We start from the raw sequence: 20874 nt of genomic DNA on the forward strand, positions 1-20874 counted from the left end.
ATTTGTTTTACGTCGCACCGACACAGATAGGTCTTATGGCGACAATGGGATAGGAAAGGCTTAGGAATGGGAAGGAAGCGACCGTGCCTTAATTAAGGTACAGCCCCAGCATTTGCCTGGTGTGAAAATGGAAAATAACGGAAAACCATTTTCAGGGCTGCCGGCAGTGGGGATCGAACCCACTATGACCCGAATGCAAGCTCACAGCTGCGCGCCCCTAACCACACGGCCAACTTGCCCGGTTACATAGACTTCATTATTGCACATGTTTATTGGTATATCTACAAGCCACTGCTGCTGGACGTCAACCGACTGATACGACTTCCTTTTACCATCCAACATGGAAGTACTGAGCCTACTGTGTGACCTTGACGCTGCGGTAGTCTGTAGACAACAGCAAAAATAGAAATTAAGTGCCTAATTTGATCAAATTTGCCTTGTTAAATTTGACTAATTTAAAAGGTGTACAATATATTCCTAGAATTTTATGCTTTCTTTATTATTACTTTCATATTAATTTTCTGAACATACATGTTTAGCAGTTATTCATATTCTATTGTCCTTGATTCACTTATCAAACATTTGTGAATACGTACCTTTAAGCACTAAGTTTGCTAAGATCATCAGATCTAATCAATATAGGAAAATATTTCCACCCAATCGATACCTTTCTTTTATTTTGCCTTTGGCAATTTATAAAATCCTTAAGAATAACAAGACATGTTTCGATCGATCAAGCTAGCATACAGACCACATCACACCCCTATTACACAAGGTCGCAGACAGTAGAATCAGACCCACACTCGTAATCACGGGAAGTAAAGGAAGTGAATTGGACAGGGGTAAGTTCAAAATTTCTCAATCAATTTCCATCATTCTAAACAATTTCCTTAGACAACACTTCCCCAGGTGATTTCAACTAATAGATGCATATTTCTTTCTGCTGGTTACAGATCGTACAACAAGCTATCCAACTTGATACGTTTATGAATACAATTCTCAATTCAACCAACAGCGGATACACCCTTTCCACTTAGAAAAGGATAGACAAGAGGTTCAGCCTTCATAATACAGTACAAAGTGATGAGGAAGAAAACTAGAAGTCAAGCAAAGAAGAAACATATTTCAGCAAAAAACATTCAGGATCACAACACCAAATTTTTTAGTTAAGTGATTTTATTAAGCCTTCAGAACTTAAAATGATACCAAAGATATTTTAGCTCATAGATAGTATTTTAAATTCATTTTTAAGTTTGACGTCCTTGTAACAACTGTCCTCCCCCCCCTCCCCTCCAACCCATACCGTCCTTTACTAACGTTAGTTTTTAAAATCAACAAAGATTTAACTATGCGATTGTTTTATGCTATTTTATCTAAGCTTTTGTGTATGCAGCTGATGATGATCGCAAAGCGATTGAAACCTGTCCTATTATTCTTAATGATTTTATAAATTGCCAAAGGCAAAATAAAAGAAAGGTATCAATTAGGTGGAAATATTTTCTTATCTTACATTATCGATACGGCAATGAAGTGGATAGTTTGTAATAAGATTATCAGATCATACAACATTTTAAAAGGCAAAACATGTTTGCACCCTGCATTGGCGGTCTGAAATACGAGAAAGCTAGAAATCAGTCTATTATTTTTAATATATTGTTATGTTTAAGCCCAGATTTCATTAATATTATTCAATTGCATTAAAGTTTAAATTGAGCACCATGAAACGAATTAAGTAGACATATTTCAATACATTATGGTAGAAAAAATGTATTGCAATCTGCGCCTAAGGCTAATGTTTTTATAAAGCTCACTAATATGAAACAAAACGAAAAAAAAAAAAATGCATGATTTCAAAAAACGCTACAAGTTCAGAAGTAAGTGAAAGGATGTTGAGGTTCTAATATCTGAACAAAGACAAGTGAGCAATTGCCAGAAGTAATTAGCTCACTGCTGGGATGGGTTTTTCAGGATTATTTCTGTCTACCTGGGAAACTGGGTTGCTGAGTACAGCAGGTGGGGTAAAAGGTGCAGTGAGGTCTATGACCTTCATTCTATACAAAGGTTATTCCACTAGTATTAAATGCAGATGTGATACGGAGAAGCAGTTTTGTGAACACTAGTTCGCATTCGGTAAGTTGAAGATAGATTTTGCACAGCTACAGTTATCGTCAAACCACCGTAATATGACTGAAATATAACGTTCCTTCTAAATATGACCGTATGACAAATAGCCAAAATATGCATTTATACGACAAATAATCAGTTCATTGTGGCGATTACCACCTGATTTGCACCAAAATCCAACCAGGCAAGAAAATACAAAGAAAAAATACGACTTTTCCTAAACATCCGAGCTCTAAAAATATTTTTCCTTACTACCTAAAAATTTCACAAGGTAAAATTGTAATCTGGAAAAAAGTCTACCATCTGTATGGCATCACAGTAACCAGTACAAGATGTTTATGATATCTAATGATTGAATGAATGTGAAGTCATTGGTAATGATACCAAATGCTGTAATGCTCCAATAATTTTCAAAATTTCGTACACCATTTAACTTCTGCCCTAATTTGTCTTAAGCCTACCACAATGATATTGTTATTTCAGGCACTGTGAGTTAAAAGTTTACATTTGGAAGATGATAAGGAGTAAATTAAGAAATTCACACATTTTCAACCTCCATGTAACTTTGTCCCTAAGGATCGAAGATGGTACTATTGTCTTGGGCTCAGAGAGAGAGCGAGAAAGCAAGATTTCTGAAGGTATCCCATGAAGGACTGGAGTTGATATTTAGTCAAATGTATTTTTATGCCAAGCAATTGAGAGAATGTATGAATGAATGAATGTAAAAAAAAAAAAAAAAAAAAGTTGAAACTTGTGCAACCTAAAACAGGAGTCTTCAATTATTTTTTCCTGGAATCTGGACTGAAAGTAATATAGCAATAGAGGGAGCTCTGGGGTTCTAATATTTGGTTAAGTAAGGCCGGTGCTGGTCTTGCTTACAGTGCTTGGTTACTCCGTATAATAAATGCAGAAAGAAAAATACAGTGCATATTAGTATGAATTACACTGTACTTCCATGAATGTTTTTGAATCTCAACCAGTTGAGTGTTTACATACAACAGAAACAAAATTTTGGATGAATGATATCTAAAGCAATGTCTCATAAAGGTACATACAATTAAGAAAATTTGGAACAGAAATGTTGTATTATAGGTCTAATCTTTCTCAGTTTGTCACTGCTATAAACTCGTTCATCGCCAATAAAATGTAAAAAATCAAGAAATAATGAATCTTCCCCTGCTCATGGTTTCACGAAAAATGAGTGTCTACACCTGCTTTTACTCCAGTGCAACTGAAGTCTTAATTTTTGTACTTGTGACAATATAACTGATGCAAATATGCCCTAATTTCATCAGGTGTAGTCTCAAACCGTTTGTCATTGTCTTTCACTGTTTAGTTAGGATTGCTCAACTGTCTTGCTGTACACACACATTTGTCTCATCAGGTATTTTGTCAAGGGGTTCATGTATTCGCAAACAGAGTTCAGATAGTGGCTGCGTATCAAACTTTTTCAGTAAGTTATCACTAACACCGCTGTATTTGCTTTATGTACAACAGGGTTATTGTCACTTTTTGTCCAGTTCCAGTCAAGTTAGTCTGTGCCGAAGTATGAACCAGTTTCGAAAGACTTTCTTCACCATTGTCATTTGCATCACTTCCCGTGTCATCAGCATTATTACACGCATTGCTAGAACATGAACTAAGACCTTCAGGTCTATTTCATCGTCGCAAACATCACTACCCTCAATATCACTCTCTAAAACACTATTCGTGAGCGAAATAATATGAACAAAGATTCTTTTTATCTCTTGTTCTGGAAGTGTGTGACAGCCTGGAGTAACGGAAATAACGAAAGCCATATGTCTAAACTTCAACTCGGAATGCATACAAGTGGCACCTGTGGATTAGTAACTGAACCACATGTACTGATATCACAGTTGTTTCGATCCTCTTATACGGCTTGCTCTATGCCACTAGTTTTACAGTGGAAGGTGCGAATACCAATACTTCTTCAAGCTGCCGAAAGATTGCAGTCGTAGACGCACAATCTTCTGCGTTATTGATTGCATGTGTGTGTGTGTGAAAAGCTGAGTTTTTCGTACAATGGGTAAACTTCCCTGGTCACTTCCGTTTGTACAAGTGATATTTTGTTTAGACCTGTGAAATGAATTAATCCATGTTGTGCTTATAGATATTTTAAAAGTTATTTTCTTCCATTTGGTACTTATTTTCTTCCATTTGTGCAAATTTTATATATATATTGAAAAGGGAATGTCACCGCGACATTCACTATCAAAGTATTTCTAGCGCAACTGGCAACAACACCTGTACGAGAGGTCTGAAAAGACCGCTGTGCATGTGGGTGATGCACGTAGCAGCTAGGCACGCAACCTGCTCGCTGCAGGAGAGCCAGCCAAGGACAGATGACAGCCATTGAACATTCCATCTCTTCCATTTCCAGTATCAAATGTGATATAAAAATTCTAATACATCATCGTGTAGCCCCTAAAAACAAAGGGTAATATACCAAATTTCATCAAAATCGGTGGTGGGATAGCCGAGTAATTGAAGGTAGAATATTGTCGAATTTGAAACCACACTGCCCGGTCTACGGATATAAAAGGAGCTCGTTGAGCTAACATAAGTCAGTATCTGCATGTATTCCCAGCTGCCACGGTGTGCGGGTCAGCCGTAGGAGATATCCATTCAAGGCTGTTACTCTATCCGGCAGACTGTCAATGATAGTTGTGTTAAAAAGTACAAGTGCTTGTGTCAAAATTTCGAAGTGTCAGAGGTGAAAACTTTGGACTATGTGTGAGATAGGAGGTGATAGACTATCTCAAGTCGTCATTAATTAATAGACCTGTGTGTTGAACCGGAAAAGCTTGAGTAATTAACATTCTTTCTTTGAGCGAATAATTGTGAATTATTATTGACTATCATTTTGGCTATTTGCTTTACGTCGCACCGACACAGATAGGTCTTATGGCGATGATGGGATAGGGAAGGCCTAGGAGTTGAAAGGAAGCGGCCGTGGCCTTAGTTAAGGTACAGCCCCAGCGTTTGCTGGTGTGAAAATGGGAAACCACGGAAAACCATCTTCAGGGCTGCCGACAGTGGGATTCCAACCCACTATCTCTCGCATGCAAGCTCACAGCTGCGCGACTAACCACATGGCCAACTCGCCCGGTATTGACTTTCATAAACTGTAACATAATAGTAACAGTATTTTATCTGTAAAAACCATTATTTTCAGAAGACTGTGCCTTAGTAACTGTATTTATTGCGTAAAAACTATGGTTTAATTTATTTCACAAGACTGTGCCTCAGTGACAGAAAAGGTTCAAAATTTTGTGAACTGTGATACTCCATTAATTTGAGTTACATCGACAAGTGCGTCGAACAACAATCGTTTCATTTTTTGGCCTGTGTTAATCTTCTTTTTCATTACAAACTGTGATGCTCTATTTGAGTTATGTCAACAAGTGGATCAAACGACTACCATTTTACGTTAAACAGTGTTAACCCATTAGTACATAAAGTTAACTTTTTTGTTTTATGTCAATTTATCTACACATTTCCTTTCTTAATAATTGCATAAACATGTTACAACAAACAGAAAGTTCATACAAGCGATAGTTTTATTTACACAGGCCGTCCGATATATCAGATGCTATGCACACAGGTCAGTACAACAACACTAGTTACTCAGCATTATATTGTACAATAATGTTGCAAGCAAGATAGAGTTAGAGAGTTGGATTATCTTATCCAATTTACACTGTAAAGTAGATCTACAATTTCAACTAAGGACTTACCCCGATACTGTATACGCTATTTATGGTTATGTATTTACTGATTACCATATCCACAGAAGCATTTCAGGTGAAGTCCAAAATGGTCAAGCTGGTCCACTCTTCAGATGCCACTATAGAACTTTGTACCGCAATGAAAGCTGTTAAGACACTTTGCATATTTTTTTTACGCTGGAGCACCTTGATGCACCGCTTATCTCTATCTGTTTGTTGTTCGTACCAGCAGTGATAACACTGTTGTCATTCCAGTGCACCAGCAACGCACCACCAAAACTCCTGCAGTCATATGATCCCCTTCTTCCTGTCCGCTTTTCTTTGAAGGGGGCACTTCTCTGTCAGGTCTTCTTGAAATGTCCCTGTTGCACTTACTCCCTTTGAAGCCAGATGTCTTACCATTTTCAGGAATGTAAAGTAGTTGTCAAAGATTATTGTATGCCCCATGTTTCAGTTCCACCTGCATCAATGAAAGGTAGGACTACACTTTCTCTAAGTCCAAATTATTTCAGCCTTTCATTTTACAATGCTGTTCAGACTTGGAAAGGTGTAAAGTTATCCTATAGCCATTGGCAAAGAAAGAAGATTAGCGGAATTTCACATTTTTGCGTGTAATCTGATGGGGGGGGACAGGAAAACAGTCACCAAATGAAATGTAGATTGTGATCTTGTCCACTTTGGAGTTTCTTCTTTTGTGTTACAATTTAACCTACCAATGCTTTTGAATTTTCTAACAGGGATATCGAAAACAGGGGTACTGACCCGATCTTATGTATGACTATTTTCGTATGACAGATTTGTTTTGCACGGTTTTCTGGTTTTGCAGTTCCATATGTAAACTTACAGTAATATCTTAACTACCACTGTACCTAGCCTTCCCTTTTTCATATATTTTAAAGCAATTTGCCCTTTACATTCACTCACAAGTAGGTTTCTCCCAACATAATTTAGACTACCCTCGTACTCATCTGTCATTATCAACCATTTTACACCAGCCATAAGGTTTGATGTGCTGATCCTCTCCCAAATGTCTGTTCTTCCTCCAAAACTTCCAATATTTCACTCACCATCAAACTAGTAAGGAAATGAAAATGTCTGAGACAGTAGGACTCCTTGCGCATAGCGTCTGATTTTCGGGACAGCTATAATTACAATCCTCTGTCACGACAATAATAAGACATAATTGACATCCTTGTGTGTCAGTAGATTCATACGAGTGTCAACAATATGGTCCATACCAAAGTTTACAATTATTGGAAATATTTGTTAATTCATAAATAAAAATCTCGACTGTTGCACAAAACTCTGTACCATCTTGCCGCCATGTTCACAGTAAGTGTGATTCAACAATGAATGGTAAGGATAAAGAATGATGTATTATTGGTTCTTCTTAGCTAAAGCCTTTCTGAAGCACAAAAAAGTATTGCGGGTTTAAAACCATGCATAAATATCACAATTTTATTTATGACATCCGATTTTTCGGATGCTATGCACTAATGGATTCATCTTCTTTCGTTGTAGACTGTGTCGTATCAGACCTCATTGACATTCTGTGGGATGCCTATACACTTCTTTACTTCATTCATGGTATCTCAGTGGAATTAAATTCTAAATTAATTATTCCACGTTGTACGCAAAGGATCATGAGGTGCCAGACACTGGTTCAATCCCAATCTTCACCGGTACTTCAAGAGCCATCAACTGCCGTGGGGTAACATTTTTTACAAGAACAAAGTTTTATTATGATCCACCTGTTCAATACATTATAATGTCACATTTAAAATATCTTCATTAATTAAAAAGTTATATTTGGGACATGTTTCGTTCCCTTACAGAGCATCATCAGCCAAATCTGAATCTCGAAGAATGGTTAAGTTCATAAATAATGACTTACGAACTATTAAACCATTTTTCACAAACTTAAATTTACTCTACTAGAATATCATAAAATACAGAATCTTTGGAGGCATGCCTTAATAACATGGGCTTAACCCTACACTGCATAGTGTAGCATTTTCGCTACATAATATTCTTCTTCTTGTAGTCCAGTAAAATGCTAAAAGATGGCAAACCTAGCTATGTACATAATATCTTTGAAATCTATACTTCCAGAAATTATGCTACAGGGAGCTAAGGGCAATTATTTTCTCCATCTATGTGCTATGTTATCTTAGCCTGAGGCAGTTGGACATGTGTCATGGCGGTTGTACATGCATGAGTAGCATTGAAATATAATTCTAGATGATTTGCTGACGATTGAAGTTTAACAAAAATACTGCACTATCCACAATATACTTATCTTTTAGCATAAATGTCTAATAATGTTTAATTTACAATATTTGTTACTAAAAAGTCATGAAATATGAGTGTAGCGTTTTTGCTACATCATGCAGCTAAGGCATTTATTTTCGGATGCATGTTTGAAGGTTATGGGCAACAATGACTTGAAGTACTTATTGATAGTGTTCTATTTATTATTTCATTAATGCTGCAAGTCCTAATAATAATAATAATAATAATAATAATAATAATAAAAATAAATTGTAATTTATATTACGTTTTCTCAACATGGATTTCTTTACCTTTATCAAATATATTCGTAATTCCTTTTGACATGAATGTCTTATATCAGGCGATCATCTGAAAATATGCGTTACCTGAAGGTAGTTTGACAAAAGTGTAACCCTAGCAACTCTGCAGGCTGTGATATAAGGTATGGATGGATGGCCAGACAATGTCACCTAGCAACCGTGCAGGCTATGATGTAAGGTGTGGATGGATCAGACATTGTTACCTAGCAACCGTGCAGGCTGTGGTGTAAATTATGGATGGCTGGCCAGACAATGTTACCTAGGAACCGTGCAGGCTGTGATGGGAAGTATGGATGGATGGCCAAGCAATATTACCCAGCAACCATGCAATCTATGTTTTATGGGTGGTGGTCATCTGAAATTAGCAGCCGTTGATGGATGGCCACGATCGAGCAGCACTGCGTTTGAAAAAGAATGCAGATTGTTTCAAAGGCTATCACATCAGTTGAAATGCGGATATGACCTACCCATTAGAGCAAGCTATTATTTTCCAATTCCTTTAATGTAATAAATCTCTTAATTGTTTAAAATTAATTTTATTAGTTTTCTATGTCATTATAAGTAATAAACAATGATTCTGCTCATATACTATACTGGGTAACATTTGTACATTAGTAGCCTTCAATGCAAGATGTAGCGTTTTTGCACATTTCGGAATTTTTCCCTTTTTGCCCACCAGTATGATCAAATACATCAAAAATATGTTGTCATTGTGATGTTGCATATCTAATCTCCCTCTAATAATATTTTCACGTGAGACTTGTGGGTGTAAATAAATTCATGCAGTGTAGGGTTAATAGGAAAGATACATTAAAATTGTGGAAGAATGAGTTATCATCATCATCATCATCATCATCATCATCATCTGCAGTTTCCAGCTGTTGGCCGGGTCTGCTTGGAACATAAGCCTCTCCATCTCCTCTTGTCTTCCCACCACTTCTCCTTAGTCACTCTTGCCCAGTCCTCTCCTCTTCTCTGTGCACACTCTTCCACTCCTTTTATCCACCTGTCTTGGTCTTCCTCTTGGCAGTTTACCTGTTATCTCCATTTCCTGCATCCTCCTTGGTATCCTTCCCTCTGTCATTCTCTTCATGTGTACATACCATCTAAGTCTAGATGCCTCTACCCTATTCTGTAGTGGCTCTTCTTTTACTATATCTTGAACCTTCTCATTTCTCATCTTATCCCATCTTGTCACTCCTATCCTGCTTCCCAAGAAATTTCATTTCACTTGCCTGTATTCTATTCACGGTTCTCTAGACGCGGAACAACAGGCAGTCACCACACAACCTCGGATAACACCAAACTGACAAACAGCAATTGGAGGGATATACAACAAGATAAACTACCTAACAACTTAACTTCGATCGTTGATTTATGTCCCTTTCAATCATGCCTTATTAAATCCATTATTTCAACGTTCATTCACTGACATCAACAAGAGCGTATTTATTTAACAGCATTCGCCAAGGTCAAATGACAAGCATTCAAATTTCATGAAGACCAACATTCATCCTCTCACATGTTCAATTATCAAATTGACGAGATCTCTGAATCTTTATAGACTCTTATCCTCAAGAAATAAACTTTTTTTACCAGATCTCATTGCAAAGAAAATCTTCATATTTAGCTCTTAAGATTGAATTTCACGTCTTCCTAAGATTTTAGACATGCTACTTGTTTTAAATATTTTAGGACAACTCATTCTTCCACAATTTTAATGTATCTCTCCTATTAAGCCCATGTTATTAAGGCATGTCTCCAAAGATTCTGTATTTTATGATATTCTAGTAGAGTAGGCTAAAGTTTGTGAAAAATGGTTTTGGTTGATGATGCTCTGTAAGGGAGCGAAACATGTCCCACACATAACTTTTTAATTAATGAAGATACAGTAGAAGTCTGTTATAGCGAGAATTCATAACAGCGAAAAATTTACTCGCTATAGCGGATTATCGTTATACCCGATTTTCGTTTAAAAATTGGAAAAACCCCCATACACATTAAAATCGGTATGAAACGGCAATAAGTTTGTTCAAAAGTTGCGTTTCTGCGGATGATATCCACAACTATGGATTACTTGTTTGTTATTTTTGGTGGAAGCGTGTTTAATTTCATTCTGAAAAAATTATAGTAGCGTATTTCTCCGAATCCAAGACGAACCCCACTTTTTCCTTCGAAACATTTAAATCAGGCTCAAAAACTGCTTTGTAAAATCATACGAATGCCTTTGTTGTACAGTATGCATTTTTAAATGCCGAACATTGGCTTTCGTTATGCCGTATTTTTTTTGTGGCTGTAAAATTATTTATTTCCGCGGGTTTAATGATCACTAACTTAAAATCGGCACCATAATACCGAAGAGGACCCATTGAAAATTTGCCGGAAATACCTATTCCACGAGTCTCTACAATACGACCATCCACCAGGAAAACATTCTTGCTGTCTATAAAACTTACTTTTACTCAGCGTCAGATATAACCGGCTACCGCTCTACGCACGTCTCATTTGCCGGGTTCGGCCAACTTTAGCGGCAGGCGAAGTATAGGCCTAATCGCGGACGCTGAAGGTAAACGAACGAGTTTATTGTGCCACGTTATGGCCATTCTGTCCTTCAGATTTTTGTGCATGTGCCTCACAATTTCATCTTTGACTGCTTTAATGCATCCTTGTTATGCACCACTGAATGCATTTTTTTTGCTACCTTTGTCTTCACGCTAACCCCGAATATTGGCTTTAATTAGGCCTATGTTGTATTTTCTTGCGGCTGCACAGTTATTCTACATTTCCGAGTGTTTAATAACCGTTAACTTATAATTGACATCATAATATCAACGAGAACCCGTTGATAATTTGCCGTAAATACCTGTTCCACTTATATTTACAATACGACTATCCATCACAAAAATGTTCCTGCTGTCTATACAGTAAAAGTTAATTTTACTAAGCATCAGGTACAGTAGACGCGTTAGACGCGTTATAACTAGAGATGGGAATTTGCCTGTTTGCCTATTTTATTCCTGTGTTCAGAAACTTAGGCTTTTGAGATATAAATCCATTTTAGGGTCCTTTAGGCTAGATTTCATTGGTTTTATAGTCCCTATAAATGCCTATTTCAGGGCTTTGTGCCTATTTGGAGTATAATTTCCTTATTTGATGCCTTTTAAATCTATTTCAAAGAAGCCGATTTTCTTCCAGTGCAAGCCAAGCTTGCTGTAAGGAGGTAAGTTCGTTTGTTCCTTTTATCTTTTTGTGACTGTACTACGATCTCATTTCATTGTAGCATTTATAGGCCTATTAATTTACGTATTGTGGAAAGTTGTTTTGTTGTAATGCTGTATTAATCGTGAACTTTCAAAATATGCATTGCTAAAACGTAAATCATCATTTAATTACTGAACGAGGAGTTAGAACACCGGTGGTCTCTTGTCACAGAGTGGATGAAAATTAAAAATTAAAAATCTGTATTTTGAACTCTGATTCCATTCCCGTGAAAATAGAGATTTTCAACCGAAAAATTTTCTTTCTTTCTTTTTTCTTTTCTTTCTTAATCTGTTTACCCTCCAGGGTAGGTTTTCCCCTCGGACTCAGCAAAGGATGCCACCTCTACCGTCTCAAGGGCAGTGTCCTGGAGCGTGAGACTTTTGGTCAGAGGATACAACTGGGGAGGAGGACTAGTACGTTGCCAAGACAGCCTCACCTTCTATGCTGAAGAGGGGCATTGTGAAGGCATGGGAAGATTGGAAGGGAAGAAAGTGGCCGCGTCTTTAAGTTCGGTACCATCCCGGCATTTTCCTGGAGGAGAAGTGGGAAACCACAGGAAACCACTTCGAGGAGGGCCGAGGTGGGAATCGACTCCACCTCTACTCATTTGACCTCCTAAGGCTGAATGGACCCCGTTCCAGCCCTCGTATCACTTTTAAAATTTCATGGCAGAGCCGGGAATCGAACCCGGGCCTCCATGGGTGGCGGCTAATCACGCTAACTCCTGCACCACAGAAGCGGACTACGACTGAAATGTCATTTTGAAAAATCGTGAGTAACTTTCACCAACGCTATGCGTAGGCTCTAGTGAACTCTTATCGCTTCCGCTAAGCCTTCGCAAAACATAGGTTGAAGATCGAATGTGGTGCAGCTAGGACGATGTCACAGAGGCTAGACATACAAGATGGCATGGCTTGGGCGATGTCACAGCGTATTTAACAAGGCTACAAAGACTATCTTTACAAGACCAGGCCAGTGAAAAGACCGTTGGTCTGTATTGGTGAGGTCTGGTTAGTAACCGTCGTGCTGGGGGTGGGGGGCAAGCAAAGAGAGCCTGGGGTGCGTAAACTTGAGCATCCCATCTAAAGTCTTGCTAAATTGTGACAAAAAGCAAGTTTATGGGCGCATGCCACGACAATTTCAAATCACGCGGTTTTCTAATTTTCAACGAGGGCGGCAGCCTTGTGGGCACATGTGATGCCGGATCTATTGCAGGCAAGAGAAAATAGTCTTCATGACAGCTGACCCGGGTGACCAAAGTCGGCGAATAGCAACATATAAAATGTTAATAAATCTGAGATTTATAGTGCCTCCGTTTTAATTCTTCTATAAAATGAAATGGCGTATGGCTTTTAGTGCCGGGAGTGTCCGAGGACAAGTTCGGTTCACCAACTGCAGGTCTTTTGAACTGACGCCCGTAGGCGACCTGCACATTATGATGAGGATGAAATGATGATGAAGACGACATACAGCCAGCCCCAGTGCCAGCGAAATTAACCAATTATTTCTAAAATTCCCTTCCCCTCCGGAAATCGAACCTGGGACCCCTGTGACCAAAGGCCAGCATGCTAACCATTTAGCCATGGAGCCGGCCAGTACTATATAAGTAAGAATACTGCTAGGGCCAGCTTGGCGAGTTTTTGGCAAGCATATAGGAAGGATCTCTCCTCTACGCTACTCGGGTATCGTTTCACGTCATTTCTATTATTTTTTCACCCGGTGAACTCGACAGGAAACATTTTTTAGGACATATTTCCATATAAATTACGAATGTGTACTTCTAGAAAAATCACCTCCAATAGTCTTTCTCCTTTTTTATGAAACAAATGCATATTTATACTGTCTGACTCGTTGGCTGAATGGTTAGTGTACTGGCCTTCGGTTCACAGGGTCCCGGGTTCGATTCCCGGTCGGGTCGGGGATTTTAACCTTAATTGGTTAATTCTAATGGCTCTGGATGTGTGTGGCGTTTTCAGCATTAGAAATCATCCTAGGTAGGGCCCTCATCTTCACAGACATGCAGGTCGCCTAATAGGCCGTCTACGAGAAATAGACCCGCACTAGGCTTCTCCGGAGGCCATAAGCCATTATTATGTTTATACTAAGCATTATTGACAATTAGCCCAACTGTAGAAATATAAAAACATCGAAATTTAAGTCAATTTTAATATATTCAGATCAAATGTGAAAAGATACCATATACTTCAACATAGAAATATCCCCCTGTATAAACTGGAGCATCTTCAAACTTCAACAAGCTGCCGAGAGCAATCACCGAGTTGGAGACGAGTGGTTTCCCCCGGTGGAAGCATTTAGGGTTGTGGAAGAAGTCAGGAGAAGTTTTGACCGAACCTCCACAAGAGTCCTGCAGCAGAAACCATGATGGAAAGGGCAGTAAAAGTAGCCAGGGTGCTTCGAGGTGAGGTAGATGAAGCGGTTGAACTAAAGCAGATTAAGTGGCTTCATTGAAGTTTTGATCACTTCCTGTGATTTTGTGAGATTTCTCTCAGTACAAAACATTCTGCCTGACAGGAGAACAAGACTGTTACCGGAAAACATTGAAATGTTGCTTGTTGTAAATTCCTTTTATAGTAATTGAGCGTGTTATTAAATTATAAGTTTTTTCATGCCTATTTTGTTGCCTATTTTGCAGGTTAGTGCCTATTTATATGCCTATTTTGGCTAACTTAAGAGCCTATATGCCTTCCTATTTTAATTGTTTTTGGTGCCAATAATTCTCGTCTCTAGTTATAACTCTGCCACTGAGTAACTGTGGCCTTTCTAAGAATTCGAAGGCTCGCATGTTTTGATGCCATTCTGCAGATTTGAGAAACGTTTTTGTACAGGCTAATAGAACGTCATTCTCTCTTCACTGTTTCCCGAGATCCAGTGACGTTCCACACAGGCACTGTACAACCGGCTGATGATGTATAATTAAGAGGCGGTCGTTTATCAACGAGATTTGTGTGTGGGCGTGCGGGGGTAAAAAAGAAACAGCGTAGTTACCACGGTAGTTGCCAGTGGTAATCGTTGCTGTTAGGCTGCGAATGCAAGACAACCCTTGATTTTTCGCATGAGATTATGAGGAAAAAACGTAGTCTTGGATTCGGAGAAATACGGTATCACTCCAGAGGCTTCTGTGGCAAACATTTCTTCTTTAAACGGCGTCACCTAACGGTATATGTATCATGAAAACATTTGAAACGCATGTAGAGAAATTATAACTTCCTCGCTAAAAATTTACATGTGAATAGCCTTTCTGAAATTTAACTAGATGCAAGAAAATATGAACTATCCTCTGAAATCAGTGATGTACTTGGCCATATTTTGAGGTGTATCATTCTTACTTAATTTCAGTATGTAACATTAAAATTAAGCAAACGTTTACTTCAGCCTTTATTTTTAACGAGCTGACAACTGTTCGGTCACGTTATTTATGCATTTATTAGAAGGAAACGTATTATCCTCTTTCATTTCGAATTTTCTTTAGAGAACAGCAGTCAACGGGTATTACTAATCGACTCCGACCGCCTTTGAATGGAAATTCTAAATGGAAATCCTCCATGGGAACTTAGAATTTCCATTCGGAATTGCTAGGAGGGCATTAATTCCAATGTAGAGATTTATCTCCCGTATGCAGTTATCAGACTGTGCCTCTTATAATAGGCTTCTGATAAGTTCACCTGCATACACCCCAGTGTCAGTGGGTAGGGTCTGACACACCTAAGACGAAACGCTGGTTAATAGAGCAAACGCCTGAAAAGCCTTACATCTGATTTTTGATCTGATCGCCTTTGAATGTCAACGAGAGAACTCGCTACTGAATAAATACCGGCAACGGAAAAATCTCGCACGCTTAATCACTTGTAATAACGGATGCATCGGTGACAGGGCTCTCGCTGTAACTCTAGGATAATACACAGAGTATTATAGGAATTTTGAAGGGGGAACAAAAATTTGCCGTTATAACGGGGTTCTCGTTATATGCCGTACTCGCCATAGTGGACTTCTGCTGTACTTTAAATGTGACAACATTATAATGTATTGAACAGGTGGATCATAATAAAACTTTGTTATTGTAAATGACAGATTTCAATACAGATAAAAACAAGAGATTAGTCACTTGCAAGGATAACGTGGTGTCATGGTGCAGAGAGGAGAGCCATGGTGAGGGAGAAGGAGTCCAACAATGTGGGACACTGCTGACGCCGACACCAAGGGACAGCGTCTCTTCCGACCATGGTTTGTGGACTTTCTCAAATCCATCCTTCATGTCTGTGAACTGTGATATATTTCTTGCCTAACTTGAATAAACAAGAAATTAAATCCTAAAAAGAACTTATTCTAATACCCTTCTCTCTGTAGTTCCTAGCATGGACCGTACATGCCCTGGCATCAACCCAGGCTCTCTGTTGAAGTTAAAGTACGGGCGTTCTGGTTACAATTTAGTGCAACTGAAACTTCTGATTTTCCAAAATATTCAATTGTTGTGTACCGTTTTGAAAATCTCAGTAAGGTGGTTCACAGCCAGAAGAGAAGATTCCATGAAATACCATCTAGAAAAGGAATTACGAGAAAAGTGGCTGTCTGCTATATGCAGGCAAGGCTCTAATAAGGGATATCCTCAGATTACTCTTGCATCTGTAGCTTTTACGCCTTATTTCAGAAGGTGATTAAAGCAATGGAGGACAGTGGATTCCTTGTGATAAGAATTGTGACGGACAATCACAAAACAAAGTCTTCATGTTTAGACATTTTGGACCTCTAATATACAAATTATAACGTCCCAATCAATCCAGCACACAAAATCAAATCCTAAATTGCGGGTACTTTGTTCGTGTTGTTGAAGAAAGGATCGAGTGTGACATTTGCGTCAGCAATATCTCGCTGCCTAGAGCTTCGACACCACTAAATGGAACTGATTATGCATCAGGACACAAGAGGACTTTGATACCCAAAACCTTGCTTTGTTGCTCTGATGAAGCATCTACAAGCAGTTTCTTGAAATTGCCACTCCCTACTATTGGAAGTCCTACAAACTTAGGAGCGTAATCCGAGGATTTGCTACTTCTTCCCTTTCAGAATGCGTTCTGTTACAGTATGAGGTCAAAGAATATCAGCAAACTGTTAGTGATATAATCCTAACCAAGTGCGTAAGACCTGTATTAACTGATATTGCGTTGGCAAGAACATACAAGCAGACAATTGGCTTTACGTTGTGACACAGACAGGTTTTATGGCGACGATGGGAGAGGAAAGACCTGGGAGTTGGAAGGAGGCGGCTGTGGCCTTATTTAAGGTACAGCCCCAGTATTTGCCTGGTGTGAAAATGGGAAACCAAGGAGAACCATCTTCAGGGCTGCCGACAGTGGGATTCCAACCTACTATTTCCCGGATGCAAGCTCACAGCTGCACGGCCCTAACCGTATGGCCAACTCACCCGGTGGCAAGAACACAACATGTTAGCTGTCCTGGGTATCACTCCAAGCCTTCGTCCCGGAAAATCTTTAAATTGTTACATGAAGAGGCCAACGACCACTTCATACAGATAACATTGATAATAACAACGATGCAATTTATGAGCTTCAGTGAACATATGACTATACTGATATAGATGTTGATTCCCATAGGGAATCTGAAATATTTGTCCTGAATGAGCAAATTTATAATACCAATATAAATGGTCCATTATTGGACATTATAAATTTTCAGCTAGCTCATTCTTGGTTGCCAGCGTTTCGCCCTCGTGTGCTAGGGTGGGCTCATCAGTTGGTACCTAGCACACCTACCAATACGCTGGCTAGTGCATACCGTGGAGGCCACTGCGTAGGCTAACTGGAGCCACCGGCAGTGCCAATGCACTAAGAGACTTTGTCTCATCACTAAAAATTTTTGATGCCTGCTTGGCCATCAGATGATATAGATGTTGATTCCCATAGGGAATCTGAAATATTTGACCTGAATGAGCAAATTTATAATACCAATATAAATGGTCCGTTATTGGACATTATACATTTTCAGCTAGCTCATTCTTGGTTGCCAGCGTTTCGCCCTCGTGTGCTAGGGTGGGCTCATCAGTTGGTACCTAGCACACCTAGCCGGTGGTTCCAGTTAGCCTACGCAGTGGCCTCCACGGTATGCACTAGCCAGCGTATTGGTAGGTGTGCTAGGTACCAACTGATGAGCCCACCCTAGCACACGAGGGCGAAACGCTGGCAACCAAGAATGAGCTGGCTGAAAATTTATAATGTCCAATAACGGACCATTTATATTGGTATTATAAATTTGCTCATTCAGGACAAATATTTCAGATTCCCTATGGGAATCAACATCTATATCATCTGATGGCCAAGCAGGGATAAAAAATTTTTAGTGATGAGACAAAGTCTCTTAGTGCATTGGCACTGCTGGTGGCTCCAGTTAGCCTAAGCAGTGGCCTCCACGGTATGCACTAGCCAGCGTATTGGTAGGTGTGCTAGGTACCAACTGATGAGCCCACCCTAGCACACGAGGGCTAAACGCTGGCAACCAAGAATGAGCTAGCTGAAAATTTATAATGTCCAATAACGGACCATTTATATTGGTATTATAAATTTGCTCATTCAGGACAAATATTTCAGATTCCCTATGGGAATCAACATCTATATCATCTGATGGCCAAGCAGGCATCAAAAATTTTTAGTGATGAGACAAAGTCTCTTAGTGCATTGGCACTGCCGGTGGCTCCAGTTAGCCTACGCAGTGGCCTCCACGGTATGCACTAGCCAGCGTATTGGTAGGTGTGCTAAGTACCAACTGATGAGCCCACCCTAGCACACGAGGGTGAAACGCTGGCAACCAAGAATGAGCTAGCTGAAAATTTATAATGTCCAATAACGGACCATTTATATTGGTATTATATGACTATACTGCATAGTGTTTTGTAGGCTGTAGTCATAACAAGTTAAGAACTTTGTGTGTCTATGCCTGCCATCCAGTAGAGGATTTTTATCGCAGCCTATTCGCAAAAAGCCTTGCATAGAGCAGGCAGTATAGGAGGATCGAGACGCGGAGATTGATATACAGCAATGCATCGCCCTGAGCTGAGCTCATTTGATTCATATGCCACAAAGGAATTTTGTGAGCTAGGGTAATCAAATGATGCAATTGGGTTAAACGGCAGGTTGAGTCGTTGGTACTGAACATGCTTATACATAGCACACTTCAATTTCTTGATATAATTTTGCATGAAGAGAACCTTGATACTGCACATACTAAACCTGAAAATTAAACAGTTCAGCAAATTATATGCCACAAAGGACTTTTGCGAGCTAGGGTTGTGAAATGACGCGACTAAGTTAAATGAAAAGCTGAGTGGCTGGTACTAAACATGCTTACATATAGCAAATTTTATTTGCACTTCTTATATCTACTCAATGGAGTGAACTTAAGTTCGTAAAGAAAGACAAGAAGTGTGCTTTTCATGTTTGAAAATATTGTTAAATACAATTAGAGGGGGGGTGGGGGGGAATACTGGCATATACATATAAATAACATTTTTCACAACAGTCATGGCTATATGTATATAGATGAAGATTAAATTGTACTAAATTTGAAAGTTAACAACATCTAGGAATAAATATCAAAGGAAGGATATGTTGTTCAGGTTAAGAGACCTTTCAATAAACTAGCACCTTGACATTCCAATCCTCTTCTAAATTTCTGTCTTTGATAAACACTTACTGTCATACTGTAACCAATTACTATTGCGTAACAATTACTATTGTTTCTTCACATGTGGTTTTATTTCCACTGTAATACTTTTATATATACTCCTACAATGGTCTGATGTGTCTGTAAGCCAATATGATGTGAGCCCTGGAGATGGATAGACAGATAGAACGAATGGGACAGATACACAAAGCATTAGATGATTATAACTATATTCACTTTCATTTAATATACTACAGAAAATGAGAATACCTTAGAGAGAACCTTAGGGTTTCCAACTATAATTATCCCATATTTGGCTCGGGTAAGAGCCACGTTCAGTCGACGAGGATCGTTCAAGAAACCAATACCCTGATGTTCGTTTGAACGGACGCAGGACATAATGATCAAGTCTTTCTCTCGACCTTGGAAAGCATCCACGCTGGCCACTTCAATTTCTTGATACAATTTTGCATGAAGAGAGCCTTGATACTGCATATACTGAACCTGAAAATGAAACAGTTCAACTGATTACATAATGAAGTAATGAACATTCAGTTAAGCTCTTAACATTGCTCTTCAATGAAGCAGTCTTTTAAATAAATGATCAATGGAAATATTTACCATGCAAGTGTTAGCGGGGGCAGTTGTCAAACTTTTTGTAAACCATCATTCATCAGTTTAAAAGTTAAGTGGGTGTGTGTCAAAACCTCAACCTGTTTCTTATGGGGTTAAGTATGAAGCGAGATGAATCTTCGTGCAATTGAAGAATCTCATTCACTCTTCCGTATTCACACCAATATCATGTAACACGCTGTGGACACTGTAATTAATGTACACCAAGTTTTATTCATCAAGTCAATATTTTATTGGGATTGTTTAGTTTAAAGAGACTATTTTATGTAGATTTTCTAGTGAACACCTGTTTATGTAATGATCAATCAATCAATCAATCAATCCTGATCTGCATTTATGGGCAGTCGACCAGGTGGCAGATTCCCGATCTGTTATTTTCCTAGCCTTTTCTTAAATGATTTGAAAAAAAAATTGGAAATTTATTGAACATCTCCCTGGGTAAGTTGTTCCAATCCCTAACTCCCTTCCCTATAAACGAATATTTGCCCCAATTTGTCCTCTTGAATTCCAACTTTATCTTCATATTGTGATCTCTCCTACTTTTCCTCAAACTTATTTGTCTACTGATGTCATTCCACGCCATCTCTCCACCGACAGCTCGGAACATACCACTTAAACAGTAAGTTTATACAAGGAGTATTTTATTATACGACCTATTCAATACAATCCACTGTTGGGTGGTTAAATGAGCATAGAAACTACCAAATTTTAAGGTACATGTTTCACCCCTATTTTACTGGGCATCATCAACCTCATTCAATCCTAAAACAAACCAACATTGGTCTGAGGACCATATCCAATTTATATAAACTATGCTGTTAAAT

General features: G+C 38.8%; 1 protein-coding gene across 2 annotated transcripts in view; it reads right to left on the bottom strand.

Moving 5' to 3' along the window:
- The window catches only part of Upf1 (Upf1 RNA helicase), a 232129-nt gene that overhangs the window by 40093 nt on the left and 171162 nt on the right, over positions 1-20874 (bottom strand). For both annotated transcript variants that reach the window (XR_010858658.2, XM_067138359.2), the window contains exon 13: positions 19688-19921. Coding sequence is in view for 1 of the 2 variants with exons in the window: in XM_067138359.2 (XP_066994460.1) it covers positions 19688-19921 (234 nt within the window). In the remaining variant the exon portion in view is untranslated. The remainder of the gene's footprint in view (positions 1-19687; positions 19922-20874) is intronic.

The sequence above is a fragment of the Anabrus simplex genome, chromosome 1 (assembly GCF_040414725.1).
Source record: "Anabrus simplex isolate iqAnaSimp1 chromosome 1, ASM4041472v1, whole genome shotgun sequence".
Taxonomy (NCBI): Eukaryota; Metazoa; Arthropoda; class Insecta; order Orthoptera; family Tettigoniidae; genus Anabrus; species Anabrus simplex.